At 46.0% G+C, this 16,393-nt stretch overlaps 1 protein-coding gene across 8 annotated transcripts in view; it reads left to right on the top strand.

The window, feature by feature from the left end:
- Positions 1 to 16,393, top strand: part of CREBBP (CREB binding protein) — a 676,455-nt gene that overhangs the window by 455,082 nt on the left and 204,980 nt on the right. For all 8 annotated transcript variants that reach the window (XM_033962544.1, XM_033962542.1, XM_033962548.1 and 5 more), the window contains 2 exons: positions 491 to 571; positions 10,668 to 10,724. In XM_033962544.1, coding sequence (XP_033818435.1) covers positions 491 to 571; positions 10,668 to 10,724 — 138 coding nt within the window. The remainder of the gene's footprint in view (positions 1 to 490; positions 572 to 10,667; positions 10,725 to 16,393) is intronic.

The following is a 16,393-nucleotide window of genomic DNA, read 5'->3' as shown; positions in this document are numbered from 1 at the left end:
CTCCACTTTCTTCCCTGGCATGTTTAGTTTCCTTTACTCTGTTGTGCGTTTTCTGCAATGATTCTTCCTAAGTGATATAAACATACATACAGTATTTGATTCCACCTAAAAAAGTACCCAATTATTTCTTGTAGCAGTAAACATAGATGTTTTTGTACCTTCATTTCCTATTTAACTGGAAAATACCTAAATTTACAATCTAAATAGAATAGAGGCCTTGAGTTGTTCTCTGTCCCAGAACCCTGTTGCACAGCTGTATGGCATTCCCAGATCTTTACTTGTGTGTGTGTGTGTGTGTATCTATCTATCTATATACATATACATACATACACAGTATGTATAGTTTATATTGTCCTCATGTGTGTGGATGCAATATTTAAGGAAGCTCCTAACCACAAACTGATAGTGTTTCTGGTCTGATAACACTGTTGCATAGGTAATTTGAATAATAGGTATGTTCACCCAGATCTTCTGACCTTCCTGTTGTCAGGTATCATTTCTGTGAGAAGTGCTTCACTGAGATCCAAGGAGAGAATGTTACTCTTGGAGATGATCCTTCACAGCCACAAACGTAAGTAGTAATTCATATACAGAATTTAATGTTTTATTTTACTGCCCGATAATTGTGAATTTTTATTTTATTTGATGATCTATTTATAAAGTTTTGATTGAAACCAAGTAAATTATTAGACTTTTTGATTTTAGTGGTAATAATGAGAAACTTGTATAATCTTTAATTGTATGATTTGTCAGTACATTAGATTTCTTGTTATCGCCACTATTTGCTGATTGCTGACATATCTGAACACTCTGAAGTTGGGGGTTCATAACATGCAAAATGATGAGACAACAATCTTAACAGCAGTCTAAGGGGTCATGAGATATATGGGAAAGGACCTTACAGGAATAATTGCATAAAAGAAAAAATGTTTGGCTGGCTAGAATGGAAAAAATGCATTTTGTTCTTTGTGAAGTCTACTTTAACCTCCACGGCAGGAACTGCATTATGTATGTATGTATGCACCCATAATGTAGTTTCTGCATTATTAAGACATTAACTATCCAGTTATGGCAAAAAATAAGTAGGCCTGCGATGTGTATTTTTGCGTTCAAGCAGGTATATCTAGCTATTAAATATGGCTTAAGGCATTGGTTTTTAAACCTGTCCTGGGGGATCCCCAGCCAATCAGGTTTTCAAAATATCCCTAATGAATATGCATGGGGTTTTTAAAATTTTTAAATTAAATAACTGCCAATTGGATTACTCAAATTCATAAAACCAGCTATTAAATACAAACAAATATCTTAATCAATTCAATTTTAATATTATCTACCACATTTAATTTCATTACAATATTTATATAATTTATCAATGATTAATATATTAATAAATACCACAATAATTTAGTTAGTGAACCTATTCCCCTTCAACTCACATTCACATTCCAACTTTCACTCTTTCACACACATCCTACTGTCATTGTGATTACTTCTATTGTGAATATTTCTATCCAAAACTGGATCTTAGTTCAATAGTTCATTAATCCATAGTCAAGTCAGAGAGGCTTTAAACCAGTAGTAGCACAATAGTCTAGCATATAAAAATCACAGTTTCTTAAATGCAACCGGCAGGCCTCTCCGTTCTCACGATGATCCTGTTCTTGAATTCGCAAAGCATTCAGCTCAACACAAGACTGTGTTTCGCATCCTGGTGTCTTCAGGAGCTGTATTTGCAAGGCTCACCAACATTACAACCTCTCCAGTAAACTAAGCATGACTCGAGCAGGGATCCAGTCATCTCTATTGTATGCAAATCTGCCTCATATTCATTAGGGAAATCTTGAAAAACCTGACTGGCTGAGGGTCCCCAGGACAAGTTTAAGAACCACTGGCTTAAGAAGTTGGTTTATGAGACTGTTGGCTTCTGCATATCTTTGAAACTAATGATTCTGCTGGTAATAGGTTTACAGGATTGCAGTAATACCACAATGTGTAGCTCTAGACTTATGTCCAGTATGCTCTTTGAACAGGATGATCAAACAAATGGAGCTTAACTTTTACAATAATAAGCTAAAAAGAATAACAGCCTAAGCTTTTTGTAACTATTTGATCTATTTAACTGGGCAACATCCACTCTTACAACTGGAATTTACCAGGAAAATATGGGTCACATTCTAATCACACCCATCCCCAAAGACCAGAAGACCTCACTCACTTTGACGTCCAACTACAGACCCATTGCGAGCACCCCCTTCTTCACCAAAATGTTGGAAGGGTTGGTCAACCTGGAACTTGTAAATCACTTAGAAAAATTCAATCTCTTAAATGACCATCAATCAGGTTTTAGAAAAGGATTCAGCACCGAGACAGTCCTTGGCTCTCTCCTTAATCACCTATACAATCTCTTCAGTCATGGCACCAGCGCCCTGATCTTACAATTAGACTTTAGTAGCGCTTTTGACCTAGTGGACCATGAAATAATGCTCACGTGCCTAGATGCAATGGGAATATCGAGAAGTGTGTGGACCTGGTTTCAAGGCTTCTTAACTAAACGATCATATCAAGTGGTCAACGATGGGAATTACTCGGAATCCTGGAAAAGCCCCTCGGGAGTCCCTCAAGGCTCCCCACTATCTCCCACCTTGTTCAACATATATATCTCCTCCCTAGGTCACCTACTGCAAAAGTTAAACCTAATATATTACATTTACGCAGATGACATCTCTATATTAATTCCAATAACAAATGTGACGAATGCCACATCCAAACACATCTCCTTCATTATGACGGAAATTGAACAATGGACTACAAACTTTAAATTGAAATTAAACTCAGAAAAAACAAAAATTTTCCTGGCTAGCCCAAAAATTTTCCTGGCTAGCCCACAACAGCAATACAAATAAACGGCCATGACCACCCAATATTAAAAACTATAAGAATACTAGGAGTCACTCTAGATACCCAACTAACTATGACCGATCACACAAACTCGGTGACAAAAAAATGCTTCTCCACTCTTTGGAAACTGAAAACCATAAAAAAATATTTCGACCCTCTATCCTTCAGATTATTGGTACAGTCGCTGATTCTATCCACCCTGGACTATTGTAATATCATCTACTTGGGGATACCTAAAAAAACCGTAAGAAAACTGCGAATAGTTCAAAACACGGCCGTCCGCTTAATATTTGGACTAAAGAAAAGTGATCACGTTAGTCCCTTCTACAAACGGCTGCACTGGTTACCAATCGAAGAAAGAATTCTATTCAAGTTCTCCTGCTTTTGCTATAAATTAATCTGGGGAATGGCCCCCAACTACCTTCTATCTCACTTCGAATTCTACTCCCCCATTAGATCTACCAGAAACCATAACCTGTTTGCATACCCGAAAATCGCTGGCTGCAGATATTGAACCTTCCTGGACAGAACTTTCAAGTTTCAAGCTTGTAGACAGCAATCATGGCTAAGCTATTTCATTGATACCGCTAGGCTGACTTACAGCTTCTTCCAGAAAGAATTAAAGACCACTTTGTTTAAGAAATTCTTGTCCTAGCCAGACACTCTCCTGCGAACATAACTTCCACATGTTTTTTTTGGGGGGGAGGAGTGAAAGAGACACTGAACCGCAGGAAGGAGAGAAGGGAGAGAGTAAAAGAAATGCATGATCGCCTGGGGGGAGAGAGGAAGAATGTGTTGCCCCCCCCAGTCTACCCCTGGGTTGATCTCAAATTGGGGGGGGGGGGGCTATCTATGCCCCTGCCAGACCTGCAAAGTGAGGAGGGATTGAAGGGTGGGAAAGAAAGAATAGAAGGAGGAGATGGTGCACTTGGATGAAGGGGAGGAGATGGAAAAGTAAGTAGATCTGAGAGGGAGACAGAAAAATGGAAGAGTGACAAATCAGTGCCAAAGATAAATGTTTTTGGATTTAGACTCTTTCTGACCTAGTGTTTGTCGAATAATATCCCTGAACGTAATTCAGTAAAGATAAATGTAGGACAGAAAGTGAAGCATGAGAAAAAAGAAACAGCAAATGAAAAGGAAGCCCTGGAAACAGAGTTAAGAAAACAGAGGAAAGTGCAACCAGAGATTTGGAACAAGATAATCAGAAAATTAAACCTTTTTGGAATAAGTTTTGAGAATTTATATCTGTTGCATTTCTTCTTGAATAGTGGAAAATATAAAGAGATTTCTTTATAGTTCTCTGGCGATGTACTGCATGTAGAGTCTGACATCTTAGGATTTTATTTGTGTTCCTGTATTTAAAGAGGGTTTATCTGTTTTCTGCATGTGTGACCGAGGCTGGTGGGATTGGAAGTTCAAAAGCATTGGTTGGTGTCTTAGCCCTAGATAGGAAGATATTTGTCGGCTCTCCTTCACTCCTTTTGGACCCAAAAAAGGCCCCAGCTTAAAAATTAGTGAAGACCACTGATCTAGATCATGTCTATAAATTGCTGGTTGTTTAAAGAACTAGCAGTGTGTCCATTTTTGTACATAAGCAGCGTATCTATTTAATGGTTTTTATAGATATATTAAGCATTTAGGCCTGGATACTATATAAGGTGCTCAGTTTCAGAAGCCGCCTAAGCGGCTTTTGAGAATCACACACGGGCGGCATATACAGAATCGTCATAAGCACCATGACTCTAACTGACGCCCATGTTGATGAGTTTAGCAGGCACAGCAAACCGTCCCTCCCACGTAAAGACTACTGGCAGGAGTGATGCCCAATCCCTCCAGCCACCCCCGCCCCCATCCCCGCAAAGATCATCGGCAGGAGAGATGCCCAGTCCCTCCTGTCAGAACCCACCCTACCCCAAAAAGTAGCCCACTCGGACCTCCCCCAATGCCCACATCCCTGGACACCAACCAACCCCCCACCCCTCTTATTGAGATGGCCAGCCAGAGGCATCCTTCCTGCCTCCAGCCAGCTGGCTTGCCTTCACTAGAATGGCGGGCATGCCCCATCCCGGTGCATTGTGGAATGCACCATGGAGGGGCCTCAGGCCCTGATTGGCTCAGCCACTTAAGGCCCCTCCAGTAGGAGGCACCTGGGCCAACCGAGGCATCTTTTGCGGTGCTTTCTCGGATGCACTGGAAGTGGCCTAAGATTCCGATTGGCAAGATCCCTTCTCAGATCTTTGCCGCAGCTGCTAAACTTATTGCATTTTGCTGGCCTAAATTTCAGGCGCCTATCGCGGGCTTAGGGAGGTGCCTAAGGCCACTTCCAGGCGAAACCACGTCTAGCCTTAGGCAAGCTTAGGCGGCCCTACATGCCTCCCTAGGCTCACAGAAGTGTCTGCATATGTAGGAAGCCTACCTGGGATGATTTTTTTTTTTTTTTAAGCGCCTCCCGATTGGTGGTTAGACAGCAGTAGGTTCCCTAAAATTGGGATGCCATTTATAGAATTTACCCCTTAGTGTGTGGTATTATTATTCTGTTTGACTAAATACAAAAGGTAATTCCAAATATGTATTCAATAAAAATAACCTTGTGATCATCATGACTGGACTTTTGTTGCAATTAGCTACATTAGGAAGAAATAGAGTTTGGAGAAATACTCACCAAATTGAGAGTTCCCTACTAAAACATATTCTACTGTGATAGTTTGCATGATGATGAATTTTATTGTTACTATCTAAGATCAACATAAGAAGTGCCTCTGCTGGGTCAGACCAGAGGTCAATCGTGCCCAGCAGTCCGCTCGCGCGGCGGCCCAACAGGTCCAGGACCTGTGTAGTAGTCCTCTATCTATACCCCTCTATCCCCTTTTACTTCAGAAAATTGTCCAATCCATTCTTGAACCCTAATATTGTACTCTGTCCTATCACGCCCTCCAAGCGCATTCCAGGTGTCCCCCACCCGATGGGTGAAGAAGAACTTCCTAGCATTGGTTTTGAATCTGTCCCCTTTCAACTTTTCTGAATGCCCTCTTGTTCTTTTATTTTTACTTTCTCTATGCCCTTCATGACCTTGTAAGTCTCTATCATGTCCCCTCTAATTCTCCTCTTCTCCAGGGAAAAGAGCCCCAGTTTCTCCAGTCTCTCAGTGTATGAAAGGTTTTCCATACCTTTTATCAAACGTGTTGCTCTCCTCTGAACCCTCTCGAGTGTCGCCATATCCTTCTTAAGGTACGGCGACCAATATTGGATGCAGTACTCCAGATGCGGACGCACCATCGCCCGATACAACGGCAGGATAATTTCTTTCGTTCTGCTTGTAATACCCTTCTTGATTATACCTAGCATTCTATTCGCTCTCTTAGCGGTCGTTGTGCACTGTGCCGTCGGCTTCATTGTTTTGTCCACAATTACCCCCAAGACTCTTTCTTGGGTACTCTCACTCAATAACATCCCTCCCATCATATAGCTGTACCCGGGGTTTCTGCTTCCAACATGCAATACTTTACATTTCTCTACATTGAACTTCATCTGCCATCTCGTCGCCCACTCCCCTAGTTTGTTCAGGTCCCTTTGTAATTCCTCACAGTCCTCTTTAGTCCGAGCACCACTAAATAGTTTGGTGTCATCTGCAAATTTTATTATTTTGCACTTCGTCCCTGTTTCTATATCATTAATAAATATATTGAATAGCAGCGGAACACCACTCGTGACCCCCCTCCAGTCCAAGTAGTGGCCCTTTACTCCTACCCGCCAACCAATTCCTGATCCATCTGTGTACGTCTCCTTCCACCCCATGGTTCTTCAATTTCCGAAGTAGGCGTTCATGGGGTACCTTTTCAAAGGCTTTTTGGAAATTTAAATATACGATGTCTATGGGGTCCCCTTTGTCCATCCGTTTATTAATTCCTTCGAAGAAGTGCAGTAAGTTTGTTAGGCACGATCTCCCTTTGCAGAAGTGATTAGAAGTTTATTTCTTTCAAAATGCTCATCGATGCTGTCTTATCAGCGCTTCCGCCATTTTCCCCGGAACTGAGGTCAGACTCACCGGTCTGTAGCTCCCCGGGTCACCTCTTGATCCCTTTTTAAAGATGGTTGTAACATTGGCTATCTTCCAATCCTCCGGGATCACTCCTGTTTTCAGGGATAGATTGCAAACTTGCTGTAGTAGTTCCGCTATTTCCTCCTTTAGTTCTTTCAGAACCCTTGGGTGGATTCTGTCCGGGCCCGGCGATTTGTCAGTTTTTAATTTTTCTAACTGCCTGCATACGTCTTCAAGGCTTACTTCCATGGATGTTAATTTATCTGTTTGGGCTCCTTTGAAGATTTGCTCAGGTTCTGGTATGTTAGATGTGTCCTCTTTTGTAAATACAGACAAAAAGAACATGTTTAGTCTTTCCGCCACTTTTTTCTCCTCCTTCACCACTCCCTTCCTGTCTCTGTCATCCAGCGGTCCCACCTCCTCCCTAGCCGGCTGCTTCCCTTTAACATATCTGAAGAACGGTTTGAAATTTTGTGCTTCCTTAGCTAGCCTTTCTTCATATTCTCTTTTGGCTTTTCTAACCACACGGTGACATTTTTTTTGATACTTCCTGTGCTCTTTCCAGTTCTCCTCAGTTTTGCCCTTTTTCCATTTCCTGAATGAATTCTTATCACCTATCGCTTTCTTCACTTCTTTGGTTATCCACGCCGGGTCTTTTGTTAGATTTCTTTTTGCACCCTTTTCTGAATCTTGGGATTTGCAGATTTTGTGCCTCGATCACTGTGTCCTTGAATAAAGACCAGGATTGCTCTACAGTCTGAGGTGTTCCTAAGTTTCTTCCTTACCATTACTCTCATCGCTTTGTAGTTTCCTTTCTTGAAGTTAAATGTTGTCGCAATGGTTCTCTTTCCCTTTGGTATTCCTACTTCAACTTTGAACTTGATCATATTGTGATCGCTGTTTACCAACGGTCCCACTACTTCCACTTCCTTCACAGGTCCTCTTAGCCCATTTAGGATTACATTATATTACATTAGTGATTTTTATTCCGCTTGTACCTTGCGGTTCAAAGCGGATTACATAAGAAGAGAACAGGATATTTCCAGGAGGGTACATTACATTGGAGAATACAGATTGAGGGTATAGACTTAATAACATTGAAAGATAAATCAGGTTACATTACATAGCAAGTATTCTGTTTCCTTACATTGGATCCAGAGTGGCATTCCCTCTCATCAGTTTTCTGACAAGTTGATCCATGAAGCAATCTGGTATAGCCTCCAGGAATCCGGTCTCTCTAGCGCATTTTAAGCTTCCAAATCTCCAGTCTATCCCGGGATAGTTGAAGTCTCCCATAATAATCGTGTTACCGCTTTTGCATTCTCGCTTCATCTCGGCTTCCATTTCCATTTCTTCATCGATAGCTTCGGTTTGCCCAGGTGGACGATAGTACAGGCTCATCTTTATCTCGGGCCCTTTCCTTCCCTGTATTTTAACCCATAGCGATTCAAAATTGTTGGTCCCCGCTGCTGTGTCCACTCTGGTCGAGTATATGCTTTCTTTTATGTGTAGAGCTATTCCTCCTCCTTTCTGACCTGACCTGTCTTGGTGATAGAGTTTGTACCCTAACAGTGCTGTATCCTATTTGTTTTCTTCATTCCACCATGTTTCGGAGACCCCCATGTTTCGGAGACCCCAATGATGTCTATGTTCTCAGTTTTGGCCATGACTTCTAATTCCCTCATTTTGTTCCTTAGGCTCCTTGCATTAGTATATATGCAATTTAGGTCCTGGTATTTTTTTGTCTTCATTTCCTTTCCCTGTACTTCAAACTTTATTTTCTTCTCTTGTGCTGCAATCCTTTTATCCTCCTCTTCTAGGTTAGTCAACTCCTGTGTTTTGCCTGTTGTTTCTTCCCAGCATTTTTCCCTCTTAGTATCTTTGCGGGATACCTTCTTCTGAATTGTCAACACTTGGTCGACTGTTGGCTTTCCCCTTCTTTTTAGTTTAAAGCCTGTTTTATTCCTCTCCTAACGTTGTTTGCTAGAAGTCTAGTTCCCGCTGCGTTCAGGTGCAGTCCATCTCTTCTGACGAGCATGCTCTTTTCCCAAAATGTTGTCCAGTCCTCACGAAGTGGAACCCCTCTTCCTCACACCATCTCCTCATCCAAGCATTTATTGATTGTAGTTCCGTCTGCCTCTTCACATCTGCCCTTGGTACTGGTAGAATCTCTGAGAACGCTATCTTCTGGGTCCTCATCTTCAACTTCCTTCCCAGAATCTTTAACTGTTCTATCAGTGCACTTCTAATGTAGTCTCTCTTGCTGACATCATTTGTCCCGATGTGGATCATTACTGCAGTCTCTTCCGTCTCTGCTCCTTCCAGGATCTCTCCAGTTTTATCCATGATGTCCTTTGTTCTCGCTCCTGGGAGACAGGTCACTAGTCGATCCTCTCTCCCTTCTGCTATGTGGCTGTCTACATTCCTTAGGATTGAGTCTCCCACTAGGATCGCAGACTTTCCCTTCTTCAATTTACGCTTCGGTCGCAGGTCTGTGTCCTCGGTGTGCTTTGCTGCTTCCTCTTCTAGGCACCGGCAATACCTCGCCTCCCCTTCCTGCGGAGTTCGTCTATGGGCTTCTTCTTCCTTGGAGTCCGATTGCTCTTGTCCTCTATTCCATATGGGTGTATCTTCGTCCTTCCTATGATGTTCATGTTCTTCCACCCTCCTGTAGGCCTCTTCAATGAACTCCTTGAGCTCCCTGACTTGTTCCTCGATGTGCCTCTCTCTCTCTGGGTCTTCAGCTGTCCTGAGTGGGTCTTCAGCTGTCCTGAGTGGGTCTTCAGCTGTCCTGAGTGGGTCTTCTGTCCTGAATGGGTCTTCCGTGATGTAAAGTCCCTCCAGTTCATGAATTCTGGACTTCAGGCGACTAACCTCCTTCTTCAAGCTTTTCAGCTCCTGAAACCGACTACATGCATACGACTGCCTCCCGGAGGGGAGGTAATCGTACATATGGCAGTCCGTGCAGTACACTGGGAAGCTCATCCTCTGGATTCCCTCTGCTTCCATTGCTGTCTGCCTATTTGGAGTACTTTCTATTAATGTACCGGTGCCTTTTGCTTGTGTGTGTGTGTGTTCTCTTCTGTACCTGCTTCTTCCTTGTGTGTGTGTGTTCCTTGCTGCCTTTTGCTTGTGTGTGCTTTCTTAGCTTTACCTTACCTTGTGTGTGTGTGTGTGTGTGTGTGTTCCTTCTGTGCCTGCCTCCCCCTTACCTTCAGTGCCTGCCGCTTCCTTAACTTGCTGGCCTTCCCTGGTGTCCTTGGTTGTAATGACTTGGCCCTTCTTGAGGCCCTTCGCAAAGGCGCTCTCGCTAAGATGAGCACCTTTGCCACTCGCCTTTGCCACGCGTCAAATGGCTGCGCGCCGTTGGCTCCTCCCCTTTTAAGGGGGAGATTGGCCAATGCTTCTGCTGACGCGGTGGGGGTGGCAGAGCTTACTCGTGCCGCTGCCCCTAGCTTCCTGCTCCTCTCTGTCTTGTTTTACAGATCCCTGTTGATTTGGTTTGTGCCCTTTTACTTTCTTATTCTCCCTTCCTCCTTCTCCTCTTCCGATGCTGGAGATGCTTATAGCTGACAAAATGTAAATCTGTTTATCTTTTAGTTTTCAACTAACCAAAAGAGCTGATAACCAAAGAGGTATAAAACCTCGTTTATTTTTAACCACTGTAATATGTGAAAGTAGGTAGCTTTCACTTTTTTACAATTATTCTACTGTTGCTTATTTTCAGGACTATCTCCAAAGATCAGTTTGAAAAAAAGAAAAATGACATGCTGGATCCTGAGCCGTAAGTATTCATCAGTGTGTAAAAGAAGAAATAGTGTCTCGTGAAACAGAATGTATTCAGCAATTTCCAAATGTAGAAGGAAGAGGGAAAAACAGAAAGTGTGTCTACATAAGTATGGTAGAAGTCTTACAGGAACAATTAGAGTTTATGTCAAACAACACTCATTGCAGTAGTAGAGAATTTAATGTTTCAGCATTATAATTGCATATTAATAAGGTGAACAAATTATTGATTTGGATTTTGAAAGTTTATAAAAATGAATATTTGTATTTTCATTATAGCTCCAAAGTGGACCTTGAATGAGGAAAATTTGAGAATAATAGGCCAAATCTTTTGTTTCTGTGTTTATCAGGCAGATCTTTAGATTTCTTTTCATATTTTGTACAAATGGAAAGAGATAGATAGAGCATAACAGGGGATTGAGGATAAACAGTGGGATTGTGAAGGGTTTAATGGAAGAGAACTTTCGACAGGAAATTTACATATTTAGAAAGCAACAATAAGTGAGGAAGACAAATACTTTATCCCAGGACAAGCAGGCAGCATATTCTTAACGCATGGGTGACGTCACCGACGGAGCCCCGGTACGGACACTTTTAACTAGAAAGTTCTAATTGGCCGCACCGCGCATACGCGAGTGCCTTCCCGCCCGACAGAGGAGAGCGTGGTCCCCAGTTTCTTCGTTTCCGCGGAGCGAAGAAGTCGCATGTGTTTCAACGGCTGTTGAAAACTTAGTTCTGCCTTCCCGCTCGCGTACTTTTTTCAATTTTTTCCTTTCGGATCCCGTTAATTAAAAAAAAAACAAAAAACAACTCGTCGAGTTTTCTTTATTTTTTCAGGCCGGCCCCGGCGGGGCCTGTTGCCACCATACAGGCCTCCGGCTTTGATTTTGCGGAGGCCGTGTTTCCCTTCATGCCCCCTAAACCGGGCTTTAAGAAGTGCCAGCGGTGTGCACGCCCGATCTCTCTTACCGACCCGCACAATTGGTGCCTGCAGTGCTTGGGTCCAGAGCATCGGGCGGACACCTGCACCCGCTGTGCTACGCTTAAAAAGCGTACATTAAAAAATAGGCAGATCCAGCAAAATATTCTATTCGGTACCGGATCTGCCATGGAATCTGCCGCGACGTCGACGGCACCGCAAAAGTCGACACCGACTACTTCGACTCCACCGGATCCTTCTTCGGGGTCGCTGGCCCCAGGTAAGCCGGCTAAGAAGCCTTCCACTTCCCTTGAGCGCCCTCCTGCCACGGTTGCGACACCGGCAACCCCGGCACCGCACCGACCCCGCAAACGCTCCGCTCCGATATCAGTGAGTGCCTCGTCATCGGCCTCCTCATCGCCGGAGCGTAGAGCGGCACCTATGGTACCGAAAAAGAAAAAAGCGGTACCGGTGCCCCCCCTGGACGACCGCATTGCGGCCATACTCCACACCCAGTTACAGGAGCAGCTACAGCAACAACTCCAACAACTGTTGCCGGCGTTACTGGCACCGCACCTTCCGGTACAGGACCGGTCCGAGCCTCGCACCGTTCCATCAGTGTCGACCCCCTCGGTACCGCTCAACACTTCCATGCCGGTCCTCTCGGCTGAGCCACATCTTTCCCAACCTGCGGTACAGACCCGCTCTGATGCCGATCCTTCTCGGTACCAGATACGGCACCAGTCTTCCTCTCCCGGTACCGCCTCGGTCCGCTCTTGCAAGTCTCTCTCCAAAACCCGCCATGCCGAGCCCTCCACACCGATGTCCCGCCGTGCGCACCCCGACATCAGGGACCCAGACTTGTGGGAAGAATCCCCACACGGTACCGAAGAAGACGCTTCCTCGACAGACGAGGAACCTTCAGTGACTGATACCGTTTCAAAACCTGAACAGTCCTCGTTCACCAAATTCCTCAGGGAGATGTTCCCTTAGAGTCCGACTCTAAAAAGTCACAGACCTTTCTCGATGCCCTAGACTTTGAGCAACCTCCCAAAGAATTCCTTAAGTTACCCGTACATGACATCCTACGGGAAACTTTTTATAAGAACTGGGAGAACCCCCTCACTGTCCCTGGGGCCCCTCGCAAATTGGATAGCTTGTATCGGGTCATTCCCATCCCAGGGTTTGATAAGCCTCAATTGCCCCATGAATCTCTCCTGGTGGAGTCCACCTTAAAGAAAACTCAGGGCTCCAGTGTCTATGCCTCCACCCGTCCTGGCAGAGAGGGCAAAACTATGGATAAGTTTGGCAAGCGCCTTTTCCAGAATGCAATGCTGGCCAACAGGGCAAATAATTACACCTTTCACTTCTCCTTCTACATGAAGCATCTGGTGCAACAACTCTCCGCCTTACAAAAATACATCCCTGAACGTAAGGTACCTCTTTTTCAACAACAAATTTCCAGTCTGCTCCAACTCCGGAAATTCATGGTGCGCTCCATTTATGACTCGTTTGAGCTGACCTCTCGAGCGTCTGCCATGGCTGTTGCCGTGCGGCGTCTGGCCTGGCTGAGAGTTTCTGACCTCGACATTAACCACCAAGACCGCCTGGCTAATGCACCTTGTCTTGGTGATGAACTCTTCGGGGAGTCCCTGGACTCAACAACCCAGAAACTCTCGGCTCACAAGACCAGGTGGGACACCCTGGTGAAGCCTAAGAAGAAGACTCCGCCAGCTCGCCCCTACAGACAGCAGTCTTCCTACCAACGCAGGTTCTCGGCCAGACCTCTCAACCCGCCTCAACAGCAGCCTCGCCGACCTCGTCAACAGCATCAAACTCAGGCTCGCTCACAGTCTCACCAACCTGCCAAGCCTCTCCCTCCGTCAAAACCATCTCAGCCCTTTTGACTTTTTTCTCCAGGGCATAGCCAGTCTCCCACCATCATTGCCTCTTCCTCAGCCTATCGGAGGTCACCTCCAACTCTTCCTCAGCCGTTGGGAGGTCATCACATCAGACCAATGGGTCCTCAACATCATTCGCCACGGCTACTCTCTCAACTTCCAGACTCTTCCACTAGACAATCCTCCCATAGAGTCTGCTTCTCACTCCTCCCAATCCCTCCTCCTCCTGAGGGAGGTCCAATCCCTCCTTCTTCTCAATGCCATCGAAGAGGTGCCCTCAAACCAAAGGGGTCAAGGATTCTACTCCCGCTACTTCCTGGTTCCCAAGAAGACAGGAGACCTCCGTCCCATCCTCGATCTCAGGGACCTGAACAAGTGTCTGGTCAAGGAGAAGTTCAGAATGCTCTCCCTTGCCACGCTTTACCCTCTTCTCTCTCAACATGACTGGCTATGTTCCCTGGACCTCAAAGAGGCCTACACTCACATCCCAATCAATCCGACTTCACGTCGCTACCTACGGTTTCAGATACAGCACCGTCACTATCAGTACAAAGTGCTCCCCATTGGCCTCGCATCATCACCCAGGGTGTTCACCAAGTGCCTTATTGTGGTGGCGGCCTTCCTCAGGTCTCACGACCTCCAGGTGTTCCCCTACTTGGACGATTGGTTGGTGAAAGCGCCTACATCTCCGCTTGTGCTACAAGCCACTCATCACACCATCTCGCTCCTCCATCTACTGGGGTTCGAGATCAACTATCCCAAGTCGCACCTACTTCCCACACAGCAACTTCAGTTCATTGGCGCAGTTCTCGACACCACTCTGATGAGGGCGTTTCTCCCCTCCGACCGACAACGGACCCTGCTCCAACTCTGTCGTCAGGTGTTCCTTCATCGAACCATCCCAGCTCGGCAGATGATGGTCCTCCTGGGCCACATGGCCTCGACGGTCCATGTACTTCCTCTGGCACGACTCCACCTCAGGACACCTCAGTGGACTCTAGCCAACCAATGGTCACAGACCACGGATCCTCTTTCTCATCCCATCTCTGTGACATCGTCTCTTCAGCAATCTCTTCAATGGTGGTTGAACTCCTCCAATCTTTCCAGGGGTCTACTCTTTCATCTACCCCCTCACTCCATGGTCATAACCACAGATGCCTCTCCCTATGCATGGGGTGCTCACTTGGGAGATCTTCGCACCCAGGGACTCTGGACCCCTCAGGAGCGTCAACATCACATCAATTTCCTGGAACTCAGGGCCATGTTCTATGCTCTCAAGGCCTTCCAGCACCTTCTCTACCCTCAGGTTCTTCTCCTGTGCACAGACAACCAAGTCGCCATGTACTACATAAACAAGCAAGGCGGCACCGGATCTCCCCTCCTCTGTCAGGAGGCCATCCGCATCTGGACCTGGGCCATGGCCCACAGTCTCTTCCTCAAGGCTGTCTATATCCAGGGCGAACAGAACTCCCTGGCCGACAATCTCAGCCGCATCCTTCAACCTCACGAGTGGACCCTGGATCCTCCCACACTCCACTCCATCTTTGCTCTCTGGGGCACTCCTCAGGTGGACCTCTTTGCAGCTCCTCACAATCATCAGCTGCCCCAGTTCTGTTCCAGACTCTTCTCTCCTCATCGTCTGGCCCCGGATGCATTCCTGCTCGACTGGACGGATCGGTTCCTCTATGCCTTTCCTCCACTGCCTCTGATGTTGCGGACGCTATTCAAACTCCGCAGGGACAGAGCCACCATGATTCTCATCGCTCCTCGGTGGCCTCGCCAACACTGGTTCTCCCTCCTGCTCCAGCTCAGCTCCAGGGAGCCCATCCCTCTTCCTGTATTTCCTACTCTACTTACGCAGCAGCATCAGTCTCTACTACATCCCAATCTATCCTCGCTCCACCTGACAGCTTGGTTTCTCTCGAGCTGACCTCCCTAGAGAATCTGTCTCAGCCTGTCCGTCACATTTTGGATGCCTCCAGGAAACCGGCCAGGTTCTCCTCTTGGTGTCTACTGCATCACCACGATCCCACCTCATTGGCGGTGGAAACTGTACTGAACTATTTGCTCTCTCTATCCGATGCTGGCCTCAAATCCACCTCAATCAGAGTCCACCTCAGTGCCATCACTGCGTTTCATGAACCTATCCTCGGAAAACCTCTCACGGCTCATCCCCTGGTTTTCCGGTTCATGAGGGGCCTCTTCAATGTCAAACCACCTCTGAAGCCTCCCCCAATCATCTGGGACCTGAATGTGGTTTTATCAGCCCTCATGAAACCTCCATTTGAGCCTCTTGCCACTGCTTCACTCAAATTTCTGACATGGAAGGTGCTTTTCCTCATTGCCGTCACCTCAGCCAGGAGGGTTAGTGAGCTGCATGCACTGGTTGCTGACCCACCTTTCACTGTTTTTCACCATGACAAGGTGGTTCTGCGTACCCATCCTAAATTCCTTCCCAAAGTGGTCTCGGACTTCCACCTCAACCAATCCATTGTGTTGCCTGTCTTTTTCCCTAAGCCCCATTCTCATCCTGGGGAACAGGCGTTGCACACGCTGGACTGTAAGCGTGCCCTTGCTTACTACCTTGACCGTACCAGGGCTCACCGCTCGTCCCCTCAGCTCTTTTTGTCCTTCGACCCTAACCGTCTAGGTCGCCCTGTCTCTAAACGGACGCTTTCCAACTGACTTGCTGCCTGCATTGTGTTCTGTTATGCTCGGGCCGGTCTCTCACTGGAAGGTGCTGTAACGGCCCACAGGGTCAGAGCTATGGCTGCTTCTGTGGCTTACCTCGGTTCCACGCCCATCGAGGAAATCTGCAAGGCTGCCACTTGGTCCTCAGTTCACACG

The sequence above is a fragment of the Geotrypetes seraphini genome, chromosome 11, assembly GCF_902459505.1.
Source record: "Geotrypetes seraphini chromosome 11, aGeoSer1.1, whole genome shotgun sequence".
NCBI lineage: Eukaryota > Metazoa > Chordata > Amphibia > Gymnophiona > Dermophiidae > Geotrypetes > Geotrypetes seraphini.
Note: the sequence above shows the minus strand (reverse complement) of the source record. Positions and strands in the feature narration are given on the sequence as shown.